The following is a 26,625-nucleotide window of genomic DNA, read 5'->3' as shown; positions in this document are numbered from 1 at the left end:
TGGACAGAGGAACTCTGCCTAGAAGGCCAGCATCCCGGAGTGTATATACAATTGAAGTCGGAAGTTTACATACACTTAGGTTTGAGTCATTAAAACTCGTTTTTCAACCACTCCACAAATTTGTCGGTTAGGACATCTACTTTGTGCATCACACAAGTAATTTTCCCAACAATTGTTTACAGACAGATGATTTCACTGTATCACAATTCCAGTGGGTCAGAAGTTTACATACACTAATTTGACTGTGCCTTTAAACAGCTTGGAAAATTCCAGAAAATGATGTCATGGCTTTAGAAGCTTCTGATAAATTATGTAAATTAGCCTGAGTCAACTGGAGGTGTACTTGTGGCTGTATTTCAAGGCTTACCTTCAAACTCAGTGCCTCTTTGCTTTACACCATGGGAAAATCAAAAGAAATCAGCCAAGACCTCAGAAAAAATTAGTAGACCTCTACAAGTCTGGTTCATCCTTGGGAGCAATTTCCAAACGCCTGAAGGTAAGGGTGTTCATCTGTACAAACAATAGTACGCAAGTATAAACACCATGGGACCACGCAGCTGTCATACCACTCAGGAAGGAGACGCGTTCTGTCTCCTAGAGATGAACATGCTTTGGTGTGAAAAGTGTAAATCAATCCCAGAACAACAGCAAAGGACCTTGTGAAGATGCTGGAGGAAACAGGTACAAAAGTATCTATATCCGAGTAAAACGAGTCCTATATCGACATAAACTGAAAGGCTGCTCTGCAAGGAAGAAGCCACTGCTCCAAAACCGGCATAAAAAGCCAGACTACAGTTTGCAACTGCACATGGGGACAAAGATCGTACTTTTTGGAGAAATTTTCTCTGGTCTGATGAAACAAAAATAGAACTGTTTGGCCATAATGACCATTGTTATGTTTGGAGGAAAAAGGGGGAGGCTTGCAACCCGAAGAACACCATCCCAACCGTGAAGCATGGGGGTGACAGCATCATGTTGTGGGGGGGTGCTTTGCTGCAGGAGGGACTTATGCAGTTCACAAAATAGATGGTAACATGAGGAAGGAAAATTATATGGATATATTGAAGCAACATCTCAAGTCATCAGTCAGGAAGTTAAAGCTTGGTCACAAATGGGTCTTCCAAATGAACAATGACCCGAAGCATACTTTAAAAGTTGGTGGAAAATGGCTTAAGGACATCAAAGTCAAGGTATTGGAGTGGCCATCATAAAGCCCTGACCTCAATCCCATAGAAAATGTGTGGGCAGAACTGAAAAAGCGTGTGCGAGCAAGGAGGCCTACAAACCTGACTCGGTTACACCAGCTCTGGAATGAGCCAAAATTCACCCAACTTATTGTGGGAAGCTTGTGGAAGGCTACCTGAAACGTTTGACCCAAGTTAAACTATTTAAAGGCAATGCTACCAAATACTAATTGAGTGTATGTAAACTTCTGACCCACTGGGAATGTGATGAAAGAAATAAAAGCTGAAATACATAATTCGCTGTACTATTATTCTGACATTTCACATTTTTTGAATAAAGTTGGGATCCTAACTGACCTAAGACAGGGAATTTTTACTAGGATTAAATGTCAAGAATTGTGAAAAACTGAGTTTAAATGTATTTGGCTAAGGTGTATGTAAACTTCCAACTTCAACTGTATATAGTCAAACGTTTGGACACACCTACTCATTCAAGGTTTTTCTTTATCTTTACTATTTTCTATATTCTAACACATATGGAATCATGTAGTATCCCCCCCACCAATTTTTAAAAATATTTTAGATTATTCAAAGTAGCCACCCTTTGCCTTGATGACAGCATTGCATGCTCCCAAACAGCTTCACCTGGAATGCTTTTCCAACCTTTTTGAAGGAGTTCCCACATATGCTGTGCACTTGTTGGCTGCTTTTCCTTCACTCTGCGGTCCAACTCATCCCAAACCATCTCAATTGGGTTGAGGTTGGGTGATCGTGGAGGCCAGGTCATCTGATGCAGCACTCCATCACTTTCCTTCTTGGTCAAATAGGCCTTACACAGCTTGGAGGTGTGTTTTGGGTCATTGTCCTGTTTGAAAAACAAATGATAGTCCCACTAAGCACAAACCAGATGGGATGGCGTATCGCGGCAGAATGCTGTGGTAGTCATGCTCGTAAATAAATTACAGACTGTGTCACCAGCACAGCACCCCCACACCATCACACCTCCTCCATGCTTCACACTGGGAACCACACATGTGGAGATCAACCGTTCACCTACTCTGCGTCTCACAAAGACACAGCGGTTTGAACCAAATTGTTTTAATTTGGATTCATCAGAGCAAAGGACATATTCCACCAGTCTAATGTCCACTGTTCGTGTTCCTTGACCCAAGCAAGTCTCTTTTATTGGTGTCCTTTAGTACTGGTTTCTTTGCAGCAATTCAACCATGAAGGCTAGATTCACGCAGTCTCCTTTGAACAGTTGATCTTGAGATGTTCACATTTTATCTTGAGATGTGTCTGTTACTTGAACTCTGAAGCATTTATTTGGGCTGCAATTTCAGAGGCTGGTAACACTAATAATCCTCTGCATCAGAGGTAACTCTGGATCTTACTTTCCTGTGGTGGGCCTCATGAGAGCCACTTTAATCATAGCGCTTGATGGTTTTTGCGACTGCACTTGAAGAAACTTTCAACGTTTTTGAAATTTTCCGGATTGACTGACCTTCATGTCTTAAAGTAATGATGGACTGTCATTTCTCTTTGCTTATTTTAGATGTTCTTGCCATAATATGGACTTGGTATTTTACTAAATAGGGCAATCTTCTGTATACCACCCCTTGTCACAGCACAACTGATTGGCTCAAACGCATTAAGAAGGAAAGAAATTCCACAAATTAACTTTTAACAAGGCACACCTGTTAATTCCATGTGACTACGTCATGAAACTGGTTGAGAGAATGCCAGGAGTGTGCAAAGCTGTCATCAAGGCAAAGGGTGGCTACTTTGAAGAATCTCAAATATAAAATATACATTGATTTGTTTAACACTTTTTTGGTTACTAAAGGATTCCATATGTGTTATTTCATAGTTTTGATGTTTTCACTATTATTATTCAATGTAGAAAATAGTAAAAATAAAGAAATACACTAGAATGAGTAGGTGTGTCCAAACTTTTGACTGGTACTGTATATATAGCCTTATCCATATAGATCATCTTTTTACATTTTAATGTTAAATTTGACTTCTGCTATTAGGTTTTGCGTTAGCAGAGTTTTAATGGAAAGGAATGGCCTAACAACAACATCCACAAACCAATCATGTCAATGGTGGACCTCCCCCCACCCCCCACTCTTACTGTAATAAGTTATAAGTGCTTATGCTGATAATAGAAAAAGGCAAAATAATGACAGGGAAGTGTAGGCTATTGATGTTGGTGTCTTTCAAATAGCACTTCATTGTCCTGCCTTCTAACTCTCTTACTCCACCTTCCCCCGGTCCGCTTGGCAGTCGCTACTTTTCCTAGTCCCACAGACAAAGATGGGAAGTAGCATTTTTTTTATTTTTTTATTTTTTTAAATCTGCTGTTTGATTCCACTTACAAGTACTGTGGGTGTGTCCGAAATGGTACCCTATTCCCCATGTAGCCTAGTGCACCACTTTTGACCAGAACCTATGAGAATAGCACTATGAAGCTCTGGTCAAAAGGAGTGCACTACAGTATACAGGGAATATGGTGCCATTTTGGAAGCACACTGTGTTTTCCCTCCTGTAGAGGGAGGGGCCTTTTCAGCCCACAGTGGAAGCTGGTCAAACAAATAACTCAAATAACCTTTTCTTCGCCTCAGAATCAGGGATTCACAAACCCTCACTTTTTGAATCATATTTTAATCTCTTTACGATTAAAAAAAAGTGTTGTATTGTCTGCTGTCCAAAGCATTACTGTTATTCTGTGGTGGAAATTAAAAAATACGTTATGTTGAGTCATTTAATCGTAACACAATAAAAACAACACAAAGATAATATTTGGAAATAAATATAAAATAGATAGTACAATACACTTTTTTCTAGTAAAACCATCCTTCCTAGTCCTTCCATGAAGGCACTTCAAAGTACTTTACACATCTTTTCACAAACCCTGATTCCTATGAAGGTGACAAAGTCAATTTATTGGAAATTTGTGTGTGGGTTAACATGAGTCACATGAGACTAGTGTAAATGTACTGAGAGTGGAGGGACACCACTGTGCCTGTTTAGTTCAGGAAACACGTTGGCTTATCAAGCACAGACATACTGCTTGGCCACAGGTTGGGGGTTGGAAGGTGGTTTCCTGCTATTCTTCTGCCGAGTTGGGTTCCCATGAGTGGAAATGCTTGGTTCACAGCATTAGAGTCCAGCAAAGCAGGCTACTGGTCCAGCTTCACATTGCACTTGCTCTATCTGATATCCTACTGAATAATATGCTATCTGCCGCATGTATAATTTAATCTGCTGAAGCTATGCATACCATTCACGGGCTTTGCAGGGTCTGCATCGGACGGAATCTGCCTCAGGTTTGTCACACTACTTTCTTCAGGTCTGACACAGTTGGGGGGTAGAGAAGGACTGGGGAACTTCAGATTACACTGCACACAGTGATAGTGTGCACTGGGAGACTAATAAATATAATACATCAGCAGTGTTGTATTAGCAGTGCTCTCATTAGACTGCCACTTCCATTATACTGTATAGGTGCAGGGGGAAATTGACCCTAGACACTGATCTTGGCATTTTCCCCACTAATGGTTATGGTTAGGATTGGGGGGAAGGTGATCTGAGATCTGTACCTAGGGGATTGTATTGATAGCTTCTAGTTAGTTTCAGTCATGTCAATATTCTGGATGGTACTGTAGTTTGGATGTTCAACCGGTAGAGTAAAGACTTGATGGAGAAATGTTGTTCATACTTCAAGCTTCAGGGATTTCATCTGAGCTGTACAGCTGAGTTCCAATGTACACCTTAGCCAAATACATTTAAACTCAGTTTTTCCACAATTCCTGACATTTAATCCTAGTAAAAATTCCCTGTCTTAGGTCAGTTAGGATCACCACTTTATTTTAAGAATGTGAAATGTCAGAATAATAGTAGAGATAATTATTTCAGGTTTTATTTCTTTAATCACATTCCCAGTGGGTCAGAAGTTTACATACACTCAATTAGTATTTGGTAGCTTTGCCTTTTATTAATTTTTTACTTGGGTCAAATGTTTCAGGTAGCCTTCCTCAAGCTTCCCACAATAAGTTGGGCAAATTTTGGCCCATTCCTCATGACAGAGCTGGTGTAACTGAGTCCGGTTTGTAGGCCTCCTTGCTCGCACACGATTTTTCAGTTCTGCCCACACATTTTCTATAGGATTGAGGTCAGGGCTTTGTGATGGCCACTCCAATACCTTGACTTTGTGGTTGTTAAGCCATTTTCCACAACTTTGGAAGTATGCTTGGGGTCATTGTCCGTTTGGAAGACCCATTTGTGACCAAGCTTTAACTTCCTGACTGATGTCTTGAGATATTGCTTCAATATATCCACATAACTTTCCTACCTCATGATGCCATCTATTTTGTGAAGTGCACCAGTCCCTCCTGCAGCAAAGCACCCCCACAACATGATGCTGCCACCCCCATGCTTCACGGTTGGGATGGTGTTCTTCGGCTTGCAAGTCTCCACTTTTTTCCTCCAAACATAATGCTGGTCATTATGGCCAAACAGTTCTATTTCTGTTTCATCAGACCAGAGAACATTTCTCCAAAAAGTACGATCTTTTTCCCCATGTGCAGTTGCAAACTGTAGTCTGGCTTTTTTATGGCGGTTTTGGAGCAGTGGCTTCTTCCTTGCTGAGCGGCCTTTCAGGTTATGTTGATATAGGACTTGTTTTACTGTGGATATAGATACTTTTGTACCTGTTTCCTCCAGCATCTTCACAAGGTCCTTTGCTGTTGTTCTCGGATTGATTTGCACTTTTTGCACCAAAGTACGTTAATCTCTAGGAGACAGAACACGTCTCCTTCCTGAGCGGTATGATGGCTGCGTGGTCCCATGGTGTTTATACTTGTGTACTATTGTTTGTACAGATGAACGTGGTACAGGCGTTTGGAAATTGCTCCCAAGGATGAACCAGACTTGTGGAGGTCTACTTTTTGTCTGAGATCTTGGCTGATTTCTTTTTATTTTCCCATGATGTAAAGCAAAGAGGCACTGAGTTTGAAGGTAGGCCTTGAAATACAGCCACAAGTACACCGCCAGTTGACTCAAATTATGTCAATTAGCCTATCAGAAGCTTCTAAAGCCATTACATCATTTTCTGGAATTTTCCAAGCTGTTTAAAGGCACAGTCAAATTAGTGTATGTAAACTTCTGACCCACTGGAATTGTGATACAGTGAAATCATCTGTCTGTAAACAATTGTTGGGAAAATTACTTGTGTCATGCACAAAGTAGATGTCCTAACTGACTTGCCAAAACTTTAGTTTGTTAACAAGAATTTTGTGGAGTTGTTGTAAAACGAGTTTTAATGACTCCAACCTAAGTGTATGTAAACTTCCGACTTCAACTGTAGATCTAAGTTGGCTAAACTTGAAATACATAGCTTAGCTAGCTACTCACAAGCATGTGAGCTTGAGAGATTGTTTATGAGAACTGTGCTAATTCTCTATAATGCCTGCTACATGTACATTATTAGTGAATGTGCATGGTTCTGGTTAAATTTGTAACAAAAGGGGCATTTTCATAGACCGACTTGAAAGCCAGATCAGTGATTATTGCAAAAAGTGCAGGTTAAACTATTTTGATAAAATAATATAATTATTTGTGGGTCTTATGGTTGTGGATAGGCTAACGTGTAGCCTACAGAATATAGCCTTTTGGAATATAATCAAATATGGGGCCTATTGCAACCATCGATGGCACTAGATTATCGCCAGATTATGACTCGCCAGCTGACGTCTCGTCGAACCGTGCTGAATTCCATTGCACAGCTGATCTCAATTGCAACCATTATAGGTCACCCTAAAATATGATGTCCGTATTACCTTAGTCCTGTTTGCAACCAAAGTCTTTCAAGATATGTTCGCCCTCTGGTTGGTATTGTATGATTGGAAACTAATGTTGGTGTGGCTTATTGTTAATACTTTATTTGTTTCCTATTTTATGTAATCCTAAAGTGTCTGGTATGGTACTTTCTTATCAAGATCGTGGGTAAAATATCCCTGGACAGTCCATATTTGAAATGTGTAAATACATAAAGTCAATCAAGGGGATTGAGTACTTTGTGCAGAAGAGTGTGGGCCAGAATCAAACCCACACCGACCTGGTAGGCCTATATGTGCACGCTGAAGGCAGTGGCCTAACCCCTAGACCACCGCATGCCATGTTTGAACAAAATTTTGATCTTAGGATACACTTGTATGTCATATTCTAGTGGGGTTATGCAGACATACCAATATCTATCTGGGGTTATTCATCTATAGAGAACGATGGTTGTTGACGTGTATGTCTGCATTTCAGATACATTTTTGTACATTTGAACAATCGGGAGATAATTATTTTGATAGCAAGCCCTGATCCCAATGACTTGACTGCCCCTGCATGGAGAGAAACTAAACTGCCATTTTTCAGTGATTTGCAAAGTTCATTTGAATTTCCTGATGCAGCAGGAAAATCCTCTGCGACAAAAGAGTGATCAAGTTAAGATCCAACATCTGTAAAGCCAGTCAACATCTGTGATACACATTGTGTTGAAAACCTGTTTATCATCCTTAACAATGACTGCTTTCTTGGCACCAACCCATACTAAGCTAAAGGAATTCATTGGAATGCTAGTTGAATCATTTCAGAATAACTGTGCCAGTAGCTCGAGTGTTGTAGACCTAAGTCCACATAACCAGAGCTGAGATGCTTTATTTCCCCATTTCTGTTTGAACTGGTGCCTCTAGACAGACATCTTGATTGGGACTATTCAAACACTGTCACTGTCTTTACTGTTAGTCCAGGCCGTGGTTAGTAAATTAAAGGTCAGTCCACCTCAAAAACCACAAGAAAGAGGATTTCGACCCCCACCATCTCAGATTGTTGAGAAATTAATACTGCAGTTAAAAAAATATGACTAGCATTCCTTATTTTGTTGAACTATAATTTGATCTCTGAGAAATTAAGCTAATTGATTGCACCCAAATTGGCCATTTAAATGTATAGGATTCATATAATATTCAATAAATATATTACCTAACATCCGATTTGAATCACACTTTTTTCTAAAAATGACTGACTGCCCCTGCAGTTAGACCAGAAGAATCCATACAAATAGTTCTGACCACTAGATGGTGCTGTTCCTGGTATTAATGTTAAAGGTATAGTTCACTCAAATTACAAAATGAAATATTGGTTTCCTGTAAGCAGTCTATGGACAAGGTATGACAGCAATCCGTGCTTTGGTTTTGTTGTCCACTGTTTCAAATGCTAACTTTTTAGCATTTGTGGCACAAATCCAATGCAAGTCAGTGGTACCTAATATTATCATTTTCACGCTTCATGGCCAAATCATCCTAAAGTATCTACAAATATATTGTGTAGCTCAATGATGTTACTTATAGAAATGCTAATATAGTGTCCATTGAATTGCATTGGATTTGTGCCACAAATGCAAAAATGTTAGCATTTGAAACCGTGGCCAGGTAAACAAAACCAAAACATAGGTTGCTTTCATACTTTGTCCATAAACTGCTTACAGGGTAAGGACACCAATGTGTAATTTGGGTGAAATATCCCTTTAAAGTTGAGCGGGGGAATATTGTTTTACAAAAAAATCACCTAATAGCAGGAACAGCACCACCTAGTGGTCAGAACCTAGTAATATCAGGTTGTAGTATGCGACAAACCTAACAACTTCAATAACTAATTTCTCTGATCACCAAATTCACTGAGAATGCATTACATAGGGTGAAGAAACAATACTCAGAGCCACAGCTCCATACTACTTGTCAGACATAGAGAACTGATACTGTCGATTTGTTGTTGGGCTGGGATTGGCGTGGGGCGTCCATGGGTGGCTTTTGACCATTTCTTTGGATTCCTCAAAGTTTAGTCCAAATTGGATGTCAGGTACTGTTGAATATTATATGAATCCTATCAAATGAAATGGGCAATTGGGGTGCAATCAATTAGCTTAGAGATCAAATTATATTTAAAGAAAATAATGTTGCATGAATGCTAATCTTATCTGCTTTTAACTACAGAAATGATTTCACAACAATCTGAAATGACGTGGAACGACCCTTAAGGATGTTCGGAACAGTTCCCATGTTTGTCAGCAAATGTCTCCTTGGTCAGATCTCCCAGCAACAGCGTGCTCCGCTGTTTCTCTGGCTTCTCCACTCTTTAGTGTTTTTAATATCGCTGGCGGCTTGAGGCCGTGGCATTAAAGCTTTTGTCCTGGGAAAGCTCCCATGGAGCCCAACTTTTCATTCTTTACTGACCTGGTTACAAGGGACTCTGCACTGCTGCTGCTGCTATTAGTGGCTGTAGGGGGTCCAAGCCAATGGAAGATGTCACATTTGTAATGTTTACTTCTGGCCTTGGGATTTTCATGAGAAACTGATTCTCATACTGTACTGTATAGCTGCGATCACACTGCACTTAGCCCAGGGTTAACAACCTTCCTAGCCCTGGGTTAAGAGAGATTTCAGCCCAGGCTAAGAACAATGCAGTGTAAAAAGGCATTATTTCTCAATGTTTGTACACTTAGACAGTGATTGATTAATTCTACGATTCAGTGTCAGTTTTTCCTTTTAAATTTGTATGAATACAATTACATGGAGGAGGGACCTCATTCTACATCAGCAGTTCTACTCTGAGACGCTTTATGAATGTGCTCCCTAATCTAGCTCCACTTTCTTACATGGGTAGGAAGGCAGCAAGTTCAATGGGAATTCAAAGTAATATGATCTCTTTGGCTCTGGCAGGTGACTATCCTTCGGGGTAAAGATGGCTTCGGCTTCACCATCTGCTCGGACTCACCTGTGCGTGTTCAGGCTGTCGATCCAGGTAAGTTGTTGCCTGGTCCCAGATCTAATTGTGCTCTCTTGCCAGCACTATGGTAAGGATGTTTGAGCAAGGCACTTAACCCTAATTGCTCCAGGGTCGCATGATAACAGGGCAATTCCACGGTTACAGAATGATGCTGAATCTCAGATTCTTTTGTTTAAAATGTATATCAAACCGAAAACAATGATTGCAAAGTTTAAAAAAAACAACATATGCATAAGGACGACTTTTAACATTTTCCACTGACTATTTCATAAAAACACATTTACTTGAAGAACAGTGCAGATGCAAAGTTTGGTAACAGAATGACAGTTTGTGCCGTCATTCTGTTACCAAACTTTGCATCTGCACTGTTCTTCAAGTAAATGTGTTTTTAAATAAAATATTCAGTAAAAATTGTTAAAAGTTGTCTTTGTGCATGTATGGTTTGTTTAAAGCTACAATCCTTAGTTCCTACAGTGGTTCCTCAATTTAAAGTTTTGAAGTTATGCTACGGTGCATTGAGATACATTATGATATAGTACAGTATATTGCGTCACCGCAAGGGGGAGTTAGAATGCTGATTATGCTTTTGGGTTCAGTGTAATGCATTGGTACAGAGGCGCTAATATGTGTCTCTCCTCACTGAATGAATGACGTCAATTGAAGAATGATGGAAACCAGATAGAAACTGATAATTGTGCATATGACTTCACAATTGAATTTGAATGAACTGAATAATGAGGATAAAGAAGAAGAGGGTGATTTGAATTTAGAACAATAGTGTAAGAATTGTTCTTCTTCTGGGCCTCCGAGTGGCACAGCGGTCTAACATGCTGACCAGACCGCTCGCGTCTGCATGTTGATTTTGTCCACCCACATCAGACGCGTATCAGGACACGCAGGTTGAAATATTAAAACAAACTCTGAACCAACTAAATTAATTTGGGGACAGGTCGAAAAGCAATTAAACTTGCTTGCTGTTGTCCAGGGATATAAACATTGTTGTTATTTTACCTGAAATACACAAGGTCCTCTACTCCGACAATTAATCCACAGATAAAAGGGTAAACAGAGTTAATTTCTAGCAATCTCTCCTCCTTCAGGCTTCTTCTTCTTTGGACTGGCTGTTGGCAATCAACTTTAAGGTGCATTACCCCCACCAACTGGATGGGAGTGTGGACCTCAGTTCATCTTTCAGTCACCCACATGGGTATATGCTCCTAAAAACCAATGAGGAGATGGAAGAGGCGAGACAACCAAGTTCTATTTTAGTGCCTGGCAATGCAGATGCTCGCGAGCAGTGTGGGTGCAATGTTTGAATAACATGTATGTGTAAATTTATGTTGCGACGCAAGCGGGGTGGTCAGCATGTAAGGCACTGCATCGCAGTGCTAGAGGCGTCACTACAGACCTGGGTTCGATCCCAGGCTGTATCACAACCTGCCATGATCAGGAGTCCCATAGGGCGGCGCACAATTGGCACAGCGTCGTCCGGGTTAGGGGAGGGTTTGGCCAGGGGGGCTTTACTTGGTTCATCGCTCTCTAGTGACTCATTGTGGCGGGGCGGGTGCCTGCAGGTTGACCCCGGTCGTCAGTTGAATGGTGTTTTCTCTGACATCATTGGTGCAGCTGGCTTCCGGGTTAAGCGGGCGGGTGTTAGTGGTTCTTCCTTTAAAAGTTGCGTCATACTGCAGCACACCTTGCGGGCTGCCGCAGAATTCTATGGCACGTTATTTCATTGTCAGCCGTTGTTACCATTAATGCTAGTTAGTGCTAGTTTGACCACCAGAGAAGCATTTGATAGCCTTCAATATTGGCTGTACTAGAGAATTTAAATATTTTTTGTAAGAACACTATACGGGATTGATTTTAAGAAATGTAGCTTAATTAATATGATACATTTTATGGTGTTTCTATTCCATGACATGAAAAATGAAACCCTTAGGGTTTCCGTTAGGATGTAACGGAAAATATGGCGCTGTACAATGTGACGGTCGGGAGTAGGCTTCAGTACTAAGAGCATAACATTTCCACACCCTAATTGGAGTCTAACCAATACCCAAACGGAGATTCAGTGAAAATAAAAATGTTATTGATTTATCAAGACCAGTCCCCATGCTTGTCTCAGAGCAGCGTGAAACGTTGCTGAAATAGTTGACCACAGCGGGTAGGTTATTGCTTCATATCCTATTGCTTCTAACTTCAATATGCTTTTTAAATAAATAAGACCAACACTACTTTTAACAACACATTAATCAACACTAGTGAAACTCATGTCGCCTACTCTAGGCCTACAGCCAATAATTAGATTTAGAGGTTTGGAGGGGCATTTTTCATTAGGGCAAATCTGATCTGTGAGAATATCTAAGGGGCTTTTGTATAATTCTAAATTAATTAATAATAATAATAATCGCTTTGTTTAAAAATAACAATATTTTAGAGATTTCATTTTTAAATAACCTAAAGTGAGTGAGGAAAAAGACAATTCTTGAACATGGGGTGAGACATTGTTACTAATTTGTAAAGAAAGCCAGTTTGTTATTTAGAATGATTTATTTCTGTTTTTAGAGGGAGAGAAACCAAAAGCCTACCGTCGCCTCATGGTTCTCAAAGGTCGCGGCCATGATTGGGAGTCCCATAGGGCGGCGCACAATTGGCCCAGCATCGTCCAGGTTTGGCCGGTGTAGGCCGTCATTGTAAATAAGAATTTGTTCTTAACTGACTTGCCTAGTTAAATAAATGTCACGTTGTACAGGGCCATATTTTCCTAACGGAAACCCTGAGGGTTTTGTTTTTCTTGGAATAGAAACACAATAATATCAAAGTAATTAAGCTAAAATTCTTAAAATCATTCCCATATACTATATTCTTACAAAAAATGTTTTAAATTCTCTAGTACAGCCAATAACTTTCGGTTATTTGAAAACAAAATTATCTCCAAAATTTCGTTAATGTTTTCAACCACTTGTTTTTCACAAGGGATATTAGCAGAACAATCGACACGATGTGGTCCCAAAAACACCTCTGATATAGGGTCCAGCATATCTCTTGCTGATGTCATTGAATGTCTCTGTTTAAGTAGTATTTTAGTATTTTGATAGTTTGACTTAAACAAAGTATGTGGATGGGGCCTCCCGAGTGGCGCAGTGGTCTAAGACACTGTACCGCAGTGCAAACTGCGTTGCTACAGATGCTGGTTTGATACCCGTGCCGCCCGACACAAGGAGACCCATGAGGCAACGCACAATTGGCCCAGCGTCATTCGGGTTAGGGGAGGGTGTGGCTGGCCGGGATGTCCTTGTCCAAAAAATAGGCATGTGGGCTTTTGTTTTTTTCTCCCTCTAAAAACAGAAATAAATCATTCTAAATAACAAACTGTCTTTATTTACAAATTAGTAAGAATGTCTCACCCCATGTTCAAGAATGGCCTTTTTCCCTTCATTCAGATTACAATCGCTCACTTTCGGTTATTTGAAAACTAAATAATCTCCAAAATATAGTTATTTTTTAAACAAGCCATAGAAAGTTGGTTGCAATTTCAGTTTAATCCACCAGAAAAGACAGAACAAATAATACAACAAATATTGTGGTTAAACTCAAATATACTGATAAAAAAAAACTATCAATTGGAACCTTTAACAACTGGAAGGGAAAAAGTATTATTATTATTAACCCTGCATTATAATTATATAAAAGCCCCTTTTAGATATTCTGTGTTTTTATTTACAATAGTGATGGACAGCTGGAGGTATTTTGTTTTTCACAAGCGTAGCAGGCTGTGAATTCTGTAAACAAGGTTTCTAGGATGGGCTATTAGCAGGACAATATATATAGGTCATATTGGTCATGGCTCCTGAGTGGCGCAGTGGTGTAAGGCTCTCCATCTCAGTGCAAGAGCCATCACTGGTATGAATCCAGGCTGTATCACATCTAACCATGATTGGGAGTCCCACAGGGTCGTGTACAATTGGCCCACTATCAACTGGGTTTGGCTGTCATTGTAAATAAGTATTTGTTCTTAACTGGCTTGCCTAGTTAAATAAAGGTCCAATTTAAAAAACAACTGTCAGCAATATTATTTGGCCCCCCAAATTAATTATGAAAATAGTTTTCATAAAAAAATAACAATAAAAGAAAATACTCCCAAATGCAATGTCCCAAGAAGGAAGTCACCGAACCTAAAATATATATATATATATATATATATATATATATATATATATATATATATATATATATAGCTAACTTGTTATGCAAGTGTTGCACACCAACAGATGGGGAAAAAACAATTAATTTCTACAATACTCTTCATTTTAACTTGACTTTCCAATTAAGCCCTCTTGTAGTTTGTAGTCTATTTCTTCGGAGCCTAGGCCTATGTAAAATAACTTAACTGGCAGAGGTAGGCTATGAGGCTTAAACATCCACTATTCCAAGATTAACCTGTAATGTGCCACATGTAGAAAATACATTAGCCAATTCATTCTTAATCAATCCAAACAATTCAAATTCGAATTTGACTTCTCCAGGATAGGGGGCAGCATTCGGAATTTTGGATGAAAAGCGTGCCCAAATTAAACTGCCTGCTACTCATGCCCAGAAACTAAGATATGCATATTATTAGTATAAATGTTTTTTGGGGGGATTCAGTTCATTTGCATGGCAAAGAGGGACTTTGCAATTAATTGCAATTCATCTGATCACTCTTCATAACATTCTGGAGTATATGCAAATTGCCATCATACAAACTGAGGCAGCAGACTTTGTGAAAATTAATATTTGTGTCATTCTCAAAACTTTTGGTCACGATTGTACATCCATGTGTGGATTTACCTAGGAATGATATATAAATACCCATTTGGTTCTTGAAGAATATCACTTTAAAATTTCTCATGAGCTTAGTTCAAATGTCGTACCCCATCAGAACCCAAAATATAAGCTTGTTTTACACCAATGTTTGTAAATGATGTACGTGTAAACAAACACTCTACAGCCTCAAAACATGGTTAAAACTATAATGTTTATCATGGCTGGTCAGTACTTGCATCAGCTTTTTAGGAAAACAGAGGCATGGTGTCCGATTTGTTATTGTTTCAATTAAGGTTTAACTTTGCAATCATTGGTTTTTGTTTGGCATACAAATTAAAGTGAAAAGTCTGAGTCTCAGCATCATTCTGAGGGGTATTCCAGAAACCAGAAGTTGTGCAAACTCAGAATTTCCGACTCCAGAAAGAGAGCTTGAAAGAGAGCCTGATCAGAAACCATAGCAATGTATTCTCTGAAGCAAACCTGCTATCTACTAGTTTAACCTAATCTTAACTTGTCCTGGTGAATAGATACGGGACTTCTGGTTCGTCACTATGGCCTTTCCCTTCTTGGAAAATCCACTTGACATCGGAGTCTGCTTTGTTTGCCGTGCTTTACAAAGGGAACAAATTATTGGACCTCGAATACATCCTTTAGATCAGTGGTTCCCACACTTTTTACACAACCTCCAGCTGCGTATCCCCTCTAGCACCAGGGTCAGTGCACTCTCAAATGTTGTTTTTTGCCATCATGAGTGCCATCATGAATGAGTGTGAGTTTGTCACAACCCGGCTCATGGGAAGTGACAAAGAGCTCTTATAGGACCAGGGCACAAATAATAATATAATAAATAATTTTGCTCTTTTTTTAACCATCTTACATATTAAACCTTATTTGTTCATCGAAAATTGTGAATAACTCACCACAGGTTAATGAGAAGGGTGTGATTGAAAGGATGCACATAACTCTGCAATGTTGGGTTGTATTGGAGAGTCTGTCTTAAATAAATAATTTTCCACACACAGTCTGTGCCTGTATTTAGTTTTCATGCTAGTGAGGGCCGAGAATCCACTCACATAGGCACGTGGTTGCAAAGGGCATCAGTGTCTTAAGAAGGATTTGCCAAGGCAGGATACTCTGAGCGCAACCCAATCCAGAAATCTGGCAGTGGATTCTGATTTAATTCAATTTTCACAGAACCGCTTGTTGCAATTTGAGGTTCTCCTGTTCAGATATCGGTAAGTGAACTGGAGGCATGGCATGAAAGGGATAATGAATCTTGAGTTCATTTGAACTCAAAAAGTCATACAATGATGGAAAGACCTGTGTGTTGTCCTTGTTAATGCAGACAAAGAGCTCCAACTTCTTAATCATAGCCTCAATATTGTCTAGCACATTGAATATAGTTGTGGAGAGTCCCTGTAATCCTAGATTCAGATCATTCAGGTGAGAAAAAACATCACACCGATAGGCCAGTCATGTGAATAACTCGTCACCATGCAAGCTTGGGTGCTGCCATAGAGTTACGTTAGAAGTGCCCATCCAAGAAGGCTCAAGGTCATTGGCCATAGATAAAATGACGTCAAATCACGTTATATCTACATTAGCTTTGATTGGACTGGTCATGTCAACATCATACTTTCAAAATCTTAGCTAGCAAGCTGGCAGTCATCATCATGAATCAAATCTCCTTGCAAATGCTTTTTAATCCTTTTCATATGAAGAGAAATAATGAAGAGAAATTATAGATAAAACGTATCGGTGCTCAGACAAGGCTCCGCTGATAGCCAGGTGTAGCAGTGGTAAGGTATTGGGACTGCTGTTGACAGCTTTATGTAGGCCCTAACAGTTTGTGTGCACTGTTTGTCACCGTTATAGTGTAATGAATGTGTTGTGTAGTGGCTTTGCTGGCATGCATCAAAAAAATGTTTTGGGGTTTGCCCCATCAAAATGTGCATGCTAAAATCGCCACTGCTAACGTCATTGGTGCTATAGATGGGACACATTCCCCATTCAAAGACCCTCTAGACCAAATGGAGACTACATGAATAGAACATCTTTTCACAGCATAAACAGGTAGCTATTGAATACTGTAGCCTACACTTTCACCAAACCAAATCATTTTCAGAAACAGTCATTAAATTCAATGATCTTCCTTCCTTCTTTTGTCAGATGATCTGTGACTACCATGGGGTTACAACTAAACATAGAACAAACACATTATTACCTGTGTTGTCATGAAAAGCACTCTAGGAATTCAATCAATTATTATTCATCTGACATAGGCTATGGAATGATCCTACCATTGCAATTGTGGCATAGGCACAAATTACATATTAGGCCATAGCCTTGACACTTAATATCACCAGCGTTGCAATAAAAGTGCTCTATAAAGTGAAAGCATTATTACTAAATCACCCATGTGTAAGTTAGGCCTATTAGATATTGGAACCATGCCACTTCACTTGCGCATGTACTCTGTGTGCAATTTTTTTGCCAGTCTCCCACTGGCTTTTGCAGTGGGGGCTGTATTACTTTTTTGGGTAAATATGTGAACATATTCGTTGTATGTTACAATTGTTTGTTGTTCTGGACTTATGAAATATCAGGCTCTGTCTTTTGACTCCGTATCTATTGTCTTTTCTGTCATCGACATGAGGACCTTTTTGAATGTTGCGTGCACACCCCAGTTGTCAGATCAACCAATTTGCGCTTCGCTTAGCCTAATAACTTAAATGAGAAGCAGCCGTTCTGGAACCAAAAAATCCTGGAGTCCCTCATCTGGTTAAGACAAGCCGGATATGTTTAGGAAATCCTGAATTTGTTAAACAATCTTTCTGGAATACCCCTCTGTTATCTTGGACTTGCCAATATGGCAGACCCTAGCTGTGACCCCACTCTCTGAGGGTGTCTCAGGGAGAGTTAGAATATGCGAAGAACACATTTCCTATTCACACATGCATATTAATACACACGTGTAAATGTGTGAAATAGGACAAATATAGGCACCCACCAAATTATTATTTATTATTATTGTCAGGTAAGTGGTAATATAATCTCGGGCCCACCTATAACCTTAAATTTCACAATTTCAACAATTCGGTTTAGGGGGGAGAAGTATGAGATACAACACTAGCGTAAGTGCCAGAACCACTTTAGTAAATCCACCCACCTCTTTCCACATGTCTGAGCCAAATGTCCTCTGCCCTTCCAAAACTCAAAACATGCTCGGTGCAGGTGAATTCTGATTTGTCCTAATATCCAGTGACACAAAATCAGCACACAGGAACAATAGTTCCTCGTTATTCGTCATATCCCACAGTCTGGTGACAGATGTAACGATACCAATTATGTTACGTAAGTCTGTCCACGAGAGGTAAGGTGTAATAATATGACTATCTGTTCAATGAGGAGTCTGAGAGTTACCTTTTGGCAATTCATCCACCCAAACAATCATTTCATTGAATGGTGTTGTCTATAAATTAGTCTCTTGTGATAATGAAAAAGCCTTGGTCAGGAGGGGTGTGGATGAACCTACACCTGGCATCTTTTGAATTTCATAAGGAGAGGTCTTCATTTGGCCCCGAGACTTGGCCCGAGAGTGTCTCAGAGGAGAGGGTGTGGACTTGTCTGCTACCCTGCCAGCTCGCCGCAGGCCAATGCTCACGCAAGATTTGGTGTTGGGTTGGCGAGATTAAACATTAGTGGTTGTTCATGGAGTTACTGGATGAGTATGGCTTCTGTTACTACCATACCGTGTAGCATTATTGTTAATATTGGTTGCATTTTCATTTATACCTTCTGTTTCGTTATGAGTCATTGTGTTCTGTGTGTGTGTGTGTGTGCGTTTGTGTCTCAGGGAGTCCAGCGCACCAGGCTGGCTTACAGCAGATGGACACTGTGCTGCAGCTCAATGGCCTACCAGTGGAGCAATGGAAGTGTGTCGACCTTGCTCACGCATTCAGGTAGCCTACAGTCCTACACTGTCCGATCTCCCTTTGGGTTTCACCTGTCCTGAACATACAGTAGATTAGGGCTGACCCGATTTTGTCGACTAGTCGATTGTTTGGTCGATAGGCTGTTGGTCGACTGAGATTTCTTTAGTCGAGCAGTCGCAATATTTATTTATTTATATATATATGTATATATACACTGCTCAAAAAAATTAAAGGGAACACTAAAATAACACATCCTAGATCTGAATGAATGAAATATTCTTATTAAATACTTTTTTCTTTACATAGTTGAATGTGCTGACAAGAAAATCACACAAAAATTATCAATGGAAATCAAATTTATCAACCCATGGAGGTCTGGATTTGGAGTCACACTCAAAATTAAAGTGGAAAACCACACTACAGGCTGATCCAACTTTGATGTAATGTCCTTAAAACAAGTCAAGAGGCTCAGTAGTGTGTGTGGCCTCCACGTGCCTGTATGACCTCCCTACAACGCCTGGGCATGCTCCTGATGAGGTGGCGGATGGTCTCCTGAGGGATCTCCTCCCAGACCTGGACTAAAGCATCCGCCAACTCCTGGACAGTCTGTGGTGCAACGTGGCGTTGGTGGATGGAGCGAGACATGATGTCCCAGATGTGCTCAATTGGATTCAGGTCTGGGGAACGGGCGGGCCAGTCCATAGCATCAATGCCTTCCTCTTGCAGGAACTGCTGACACACTCCAGCCACATGAGGTCTAGCATTGTCTTGAATTAGGAGGAACCCAGGGCCAACCACACCAGCATATGGTCTCACAAGGGGTCTGAGGATCTCATTTTGGTACCTAATGGCAGTCAGGCTACCTCTGGCGAGCACATGGAGGGCTGTGCGGCCCCCCAAAGAAATGCCACCCCACATCATGACTGACCCACTGCCAAACCGGTCATGCTGGAGGATGTTGCAGGCAGCAGAACGTTCTCCACGGCGTCTCCAGACTCTGTCACGTCTGTCACATGTGCTCAGTGTGAACCTGCTTTCATCTGTGAAGAGCACAGGGCGCCAGTGGCGAATTTGCCAATCTTGGTGTTCTCTGGCAAATGCCAAACGTCCTGCACGGTGTTGGGCTGTAAGCACAACCCCCACCTGTGGACGTCGGGCCCTCATACCACCCTCATGGAGTCTGTTTCTGACCGTTTGAGCAGACACATGCACATTTGTGGCCTGCTGGAGGTCATTTTGCAGGGCTCTGGCAGTGCTCCTCCTGCTCCTCCTTGCACAAAGGCGGAGGTAGCGGTCCTGCTGCTGGGTTGTTGCCCTCCTACGGCCTCCTCCACGTCTCCTGATGTACTGGCCTGTCTCCTGGTAGCGCCTCCATGCTCTGGACACTACGCTGACAGACACAGCAAACCTTCTTGCCACAGCTCGCATTGATGTGCCATCCTGGAGCCACTTGTGTGGGTTGTAGACTCCGTCTCATGCTACCACTAGAGTGAAAGCACCGCCAGCATTCAAAAGTGACCAAAACATCAGCCAGGAAGCATAGGAACTGAGAAGTGGTCTGTGGTCACCACCTGCAGAACCACTCCTTTATTGGGGGTGTCTTGCTAATTGCCTATAATTTCCACCTGTTGTCTTTTCCATTTGCACAACAGCATGTGACATTTATTGTCAATCAGTGTTGCTTCCTAAGTGGACAGTTTGATTTCACAGAAGTGTGATTGACTTGGAGTTACATTGTGTTGTTTAAGTGTTCCCTTTATTTTTTGAGCAGTGTATATATATATATATATATTTTTTTATGGTGTACAAGACACCTGTCTGATTCACGCCTGTCTCAGGGTACTAATCCATTGCGGAGGCCACAGGGATAGCACAATCCATTACTGTAAGACGTGATACTGAAATTGTATATGGTTATATTAATTAAGAACAATGGTGCAACATTAATAAATCTAATATTATTTTATAGCAAATGCACTTTCTCCCGCATTGGATACGGTCGTTGTCCGCGGTTCTGAAACATATTCATTCGTGCGCCGTAGAATTTGCACCTTTCCCTTTGTTGCTATATGCATAATAGAAAAGTTAACCAGCATTTTGGGATTGAGAACAATTTTTTATTTAACTAGGTAAGTCAGTTAAGAACAAATTCTTATTTACAATGGAACAGTGGGTTAACTGCCTTGTTCAGGGGCAAAATGAAAGATTTTTACCTTGTCAGTTAGGGGATTCGATCTAGCAACCTTTCGGTTACTGACCCAACACTCTAACCACTAGGCTACCTGCCACCCCAAATTCAGCAGAGGCAGCAGCAGCAGAGACGAGGAGCAGCCCTTCCTTAGCCTAATTGTCTAAGAAAATTGAGAGAATAAACCCTGATTTAATTAGGTCTATAATCAATAGCCTAACTGTTAAATGGGCCTGGCTTTATAAATCATCCATATACAGTCCATTCGGAAAGTTTTCAGACCGCTTGACTTTTTACACATGTTCTTACGTTACAGCCTTATTCTGAAATGGATTCAATTGTTTTCTACATCAATCTACACACAATACACCATAATGAAAAAACAAAAACAGGTTTTTAGAAATGTTTAGAAATGTGTATTAAAAATGTCAAACTTAAATTTTCAATTTACAAAAGTATTCAGACCCTTTACTCAGTACTTTGTTGAAGCACCTTTGGCAGTGATTACATCCTCGAGTTGTCTTGGGTATGACGCTACAAGCTTGGCACACCTGTATTTTGGGAGTTTCTAACATTCTTCTCTACAGATCCTCTCAAGCTCTGTCAGGTCTCTCCAGAGATGTTTGATCGGGTTCAAGTCAGGGCTCTTGCTGGGCCACTCAAGAACATTCAGAGACTTGTCCTGAAGCCACTCCTGCATTGTCTTGGTCATGTGCTTAGGGTCGTTGTCCTGTAGGAAGGTGTAACGGTGTTCCTCCTCCTCTTCATACGAAGAGGAGGAGTAGTGATTCGACCAACGTGCAGCGGGTTGTGAATACATAATGATTTATTAGAAAAACTAAGACAAACACGAAAAAAACACTTGATACTTTTACAAAACAACAAAACGAAGTAGACAGACCTGGACTACGAACTTACACGTAACGAAGAACGAACGAACAAGTACTGACTGCAAACAAAACGAACGAACGATACAGTCCCGTATGGTGCAACAAACACAGCCACAGGAAACAATCACCCACAAACAAACAGTGAGAACAACCTACCTTAATATGACTCTCAATCAGAGGAAACGTCAAACACCTGCCTCTAATTGAGAGCCATACCAGGCAACCCAAAACCAACATAGAAACAGAAAACATAGACTGCCCACCCAAAACTCACGCCCTGACCAATAAACACATACCAAACAACAGAAAACAGGTCAGGAACGTGACAGAAGGTGAACCTTCAAACCAGTCTGAGGTTCTGAGCGCTCTGGAGCTGGTTTTCATCAAGGATCTCTCGATACTTTGGTCCGTTCATCTTTCCCTCGATCCTGACTAGTCTCACAGTCCGTGCCTCTGAAAAACATCCCCACAGCATGATGCTGCCACCACCGTGCTTCACCGTAGGGATGGTGCAATTTTTCTTCCAGATGTTTATGCTTGGCATTCAGGCAAAAGAGTTCAATCTTGGTTTCATCAGACCAGAGAATCTTGTTTATCATGGTCTGAGAGTCCTTTAGGTGACTTTTGGCGAACTCCAAGCGGGCTGTCATGTCTTTTACTGAGGAGTGGCTTCCGTCTGGCAACTCTACCATAAAGGCCTAATTCGTGGGGTGCAGCAGAGATGGGAGAACCGTCCAGAAGAACAACCATCTCCACAGAGGAACTCTGGAGCTAGGTCAGAGTGACCATCGGGTTCTTGGTCACCTCACTGACCAAGGCCCTTCTCCCTTGATTGCTCAGTTTGGCAGGGCCCAGCTCTAGGAAGAGTCTTGGTGGTTCTAAGAATGATGGAGGCCACTGTGTTCTTGGGGACCTTCAATGCTGTGGAAATGTTTTGGTACCCTTCCCTAGATCTCTGCCTCGACACAATCCTTTCTCGGAGCTCTACGGACAATTCCTTTGACCTCATGGCTTGGTTTTTGCCCTGACATGCACTGTCAACTGTGGGACCTTATATAGACAGGTGTGTGCCTTTCCAAATGATGTTCAATCAATTTAATTTGTAGAAATATCTCAAGGATGATCAATGGAAACAGGCTGCACCTGAGCTCAATTTCAAGTCTCATAGGAAAGGGTCTGAATACTTTCCAAATGAACTGTACTGTATATCTACAGAAATAAGACTGATCTAGCTTATGTTGCCTGTTTGAGTGTTTGTTTAATAGACTACTGATTCCGTGAGCACCAAGCCTCAAGCAAAGGAAAAATATCTGATAAAGCAATTTCACAGATTCTGCTGTTTTTATTCTTTGCTATGCTGTTTTTCATGAGAACAGACTGGTATTACTTATAACAGACATAAAAATTATATTGTAATCGAACACCATCTGTTCACCTCGTTCCTATACCCTCCCTTTTCTTGATCTGATTACAATTATTATTATTATGATCATCATTGTAATTATGAATGTCGTTATCGTTAGTAGGCTTTGTAAAATAGCCTTGTATAACCACCATCAAGCCGTAGGCCAAAGAGCGTGTCCTGTTTAGTTTTTATACCTTAACTAACTTAGGCCTATATTTAAATATAGGCTACTATATCAATCAATCAATCAATCAATCATTAATTCATTCAAGCCATCACACAGCATATGAGACATTCATGCTTTGAAATCAAATCAAGGATTTTAGTTTTAAAATGAAATAAGGGGGCTTTGAATAATTAGCCTAAACAATAACTAAACCAGAATTCACGAATGCATGCAACAGGTTTCGTCTGCTGTAATAAAGGCTTTATATATTTATTTATTTTCATTAGAATAGACTCTGTGGTACACTTATTTATTTAGTGTTGTGTATACTGTTCCAAATGGTCAGAAATAATTATAATATTGTAATCTAACAGCAACTGTTTGGCACACATAATACTCACACAACTCTTGATCCTATACTTTCCTTTTTCAGAATCTCCAGTAGTTTCCACAACTAAGTCAAATGTCTTCCCCTTCCCTCCTGAGCAACGAGTAAACATTTGCCCGTTTCAAGTTTATTTTTCACGTCCTCCGCATCCATTTTCCTCTCATGTGTTACTGTGTTCGGAGTTTGTTATAACCAATTTATTGATGTGAATATGATAGGCTATAGATCAGGCCCTGTTGGTCACATGCATGTGATGCTTACATGTTTCACGTAAGGAGAGCACGGGTTGAGAGAATAGGGAATGTTTTTGAGGGATAGGGAATGGATTTGGTATCATAAGTTTTCAGTCAGAAACAAGTAAGAAACTAAATGGCTGTAGTGATGTTGCAGCTTCAGCACAGACAGCGCAATAATCACTTTCTGTGCTGTGGTGCCTTTTAACTGGCTTTTCACTCCAGTCACACGGGCACTCGTAATTTTTTTAGCACAGTTTGACCATCGGTCTCTTTCTTGAGTCGTCATTTTGTTATTTAATCAAACAGTGTGCTTAAAGCATCAGACAAGCTCAGTGCATATGTAGTTAAATTTATTCAAACATATGGATATGGAATATGGAAATATGCATTTAAACATTTAGACCAATCAATTGGTTGAAAGAACAGGATGACTCTCGGTCGACCAAGATTTTTTGTTGTTGTCAGGGACAGCCCTACAGTACATACAGTGCAACAGGTTCTCTCCTATCAAATGTGTTGTCTGAATCAACTGTCCTCTCCGATCACAGAAACTGCCACAATGAGATCACTGTAGTGGTATGGAGGACCCTACCTATCATGAAGCCGTATTTTGAGGGCCTGATCCACAGACCATCTTATAAGGCATCTGCCTACGACACTGTGGTGTCCCCGGTGGGGAAGAAACGAGACAAGACCCCGCCTTTGCTGACCCACCCCGCCCATGGCAGACGGAGTGGACGTAAGCAAGGGCTGGTGTCAGAGGGCGGCCTTGGATCCTTGTGGAGGGACAAGCGAGAAGACAAGGGAGAGTACTACAAGGGACAGGAGCCAGACTACGGGACTACTAAGATGAGGACTCGGACCCTCAAAGGCACCCGGGTGACCTCATCAAATGGTGACAACTACATTATCCTCTCCCCTGTGGACCCGGGAAGCCAGGTGATTGTATAGACTACATTATCCATGGAGCTCAGCAAATCTTTTTGTGACTCATAGGCTGTATTCCCAAATGGCACCCTATCCCCTATGTAGTGCACTACTTTTGACCAGAGCCTTATGGGCCCTGGTCAAAAGTAGTGCACAAATTAGGGAATAGGGTGCCATTTTGAATGCAGGCTTAGGTTTAGCGCTCACTGTTCCTCTCTTGATTCATATTCAGCTTATGTTTACTCAACGTATGTAGTTCTGTCCTTGAGCTGTTCTTGTCTATTGATGGTCTGTATTGTGTCATTCTGTATTATGTTTCATGGTTTGTGTGGACCCCAGGAAAAGTAGCTGCTTCTTTTGCAACAGCTAATGGGATCCTAATAAAATACCAAAATTATACATGTCACCGCATGCACCACCGTCCATACTGTAGACCTTTAACCCCCTTGTCATCTTCTGACCTCACTAGACGGTTTTAATGCTTTTCTACTTCTCAGATCTTGCATCCCGTTTATCAAGACCGGAATGGTACACTTGGTAAGCAACTTTGATAAGATTAACTTACCAGATTTGGTAACACTTTACTAAACACTTTAAAAACGTAAGCTTGCAGGTATAATGCTTTTTAACGCTTGTTAAAAGCATGTATGAGGCTTATAATACGTATTTGTTTGGGTAGTGAAGCTGCTACTTTTAATTTGGCTCTATACTCCAGACAAGACGAACTGGCAACAGACAGGGAACACAGAAGACAAAGGGTTGTGAGACAGTGGATAGTGGAATATATATGGAGGGAACGGGGCAACAGAAGACAAATAGCAGAGGGGCTAAGGATCTTGGAGATGGGGAAAGAGACGATAAAATGGAGGGACAGTTTTCTGGACTCTACCCAGAGGTGCAGATCCCAAGTGGACAGCCATCCCCTCTGCCCACGACGCTAGCGGGGAGCAGGGGTCCGATGGCGGTCCACCTGTCGTCAGTACCTGGAGGTGGTCTGAGAAGAGCGGCCCGGGCTTTCTTCCAGGTACAGCGACAATGAAGGACAAACACCTGGGCAGAAGGTGTGCTGACATCTGCCTCTCGCTCCGGGAAGAGCGGGGGATGATAACCTAGTGAACACTCAAAAGGCGAGAGGGCCGTAGCAGAACAAGGAAGTCTGTTGCGAGCATATTCCACCCACACGAGTTTCTGGCTCCAGGTGGTGGGATTAGTGGAGACGAGGCAGCGTCTCCAGGTTGTCTCCAGGTCCTGATTGGCTCGCTCCGACTGGCCGTTGGACTGGGGATGAAAACCAGAGGACAGGCTGGCCGACGACCCAATAAGGGTGCAGAACGCCTTCCAGAACCGGGAAGAGAACTGGGGACCGCGATCGTAGACCATGTCGACCGGCAGTCGATGGATCAGGAAGCCCTGCTGCACAATGAGCTGGGCCGTCTCCTTAGCTGAGGGCAACTTAGGAAAAGGAATAAAATGGGAGGCTTTGGGAAACCGGTCCCCCGCCACCGGGGTACGGCTGGGAACACTGTGCCTTGCAGACCAGACTCTCGATTCCCCAGACAATAGCAGCCGCTAGAAGGGAGGATGGTCTCGGGGTCCGAGGGTGTAGTAGCGGGGCTGTAAAGACGTGAGAGCACGCCAGGCTTCACATTCTTGGACACCGGG

General features: G+C 41.4%; 1 protein-coding gene across 1 annotated transcript in view; it reads left to right on the top strand.

Moving 5' to 3' along the window:
* Window positions 1-4,368: 4,368 nt before the first annotated feature.
* LOC120051851 (regulator of G-protein signaling 3-like) overlaps window positions 4,369-26,625 on the top strand; it is a 70,144-nt gene continuing 47,887 nt past the window's right edge. Inside the window, exons 1-4 of the mRNA XM_038998740.1 lie at window positions 4,369-4,516; window positions 9,956-10,037; window positions 18,685-18,790; window positions 24,585-24,975. Coding sequence (XP_038854668.1) covers window positions 4,463-4,516; window positions 9,956-10,037; window positions 18,685-18,790; window positions 24,585-24,975 — 633 coding nt within the window. The 5' untranslated portion in view covers window positions 4,369-4,462. The remainder of the gene's footprint in view (window positions 4,517-9,955; window positions 10,038-18,684; window positions 18,791-24,584; window positions 24,976-26,625) is intronic.

The sequence above is a fragment of the Salvelinus namaycush genome, chromosome 1 (assembly GCF_016432855.1).
Source record: "Salvelinus namaycush isolate Seneca chromosome 1, SaNama_1.0, whole genome shotgun sequence".
Classification (NCBI taxonomy): Eukaryota; Metazoa; Chordata; class Actinopteri; order Salmoniformes; family Salmonidae; genus Salvelinus; species Salvelinus namaycush.
This window is presented reverse-complemented; position numbering and strand designations above follow the sequence as displayed.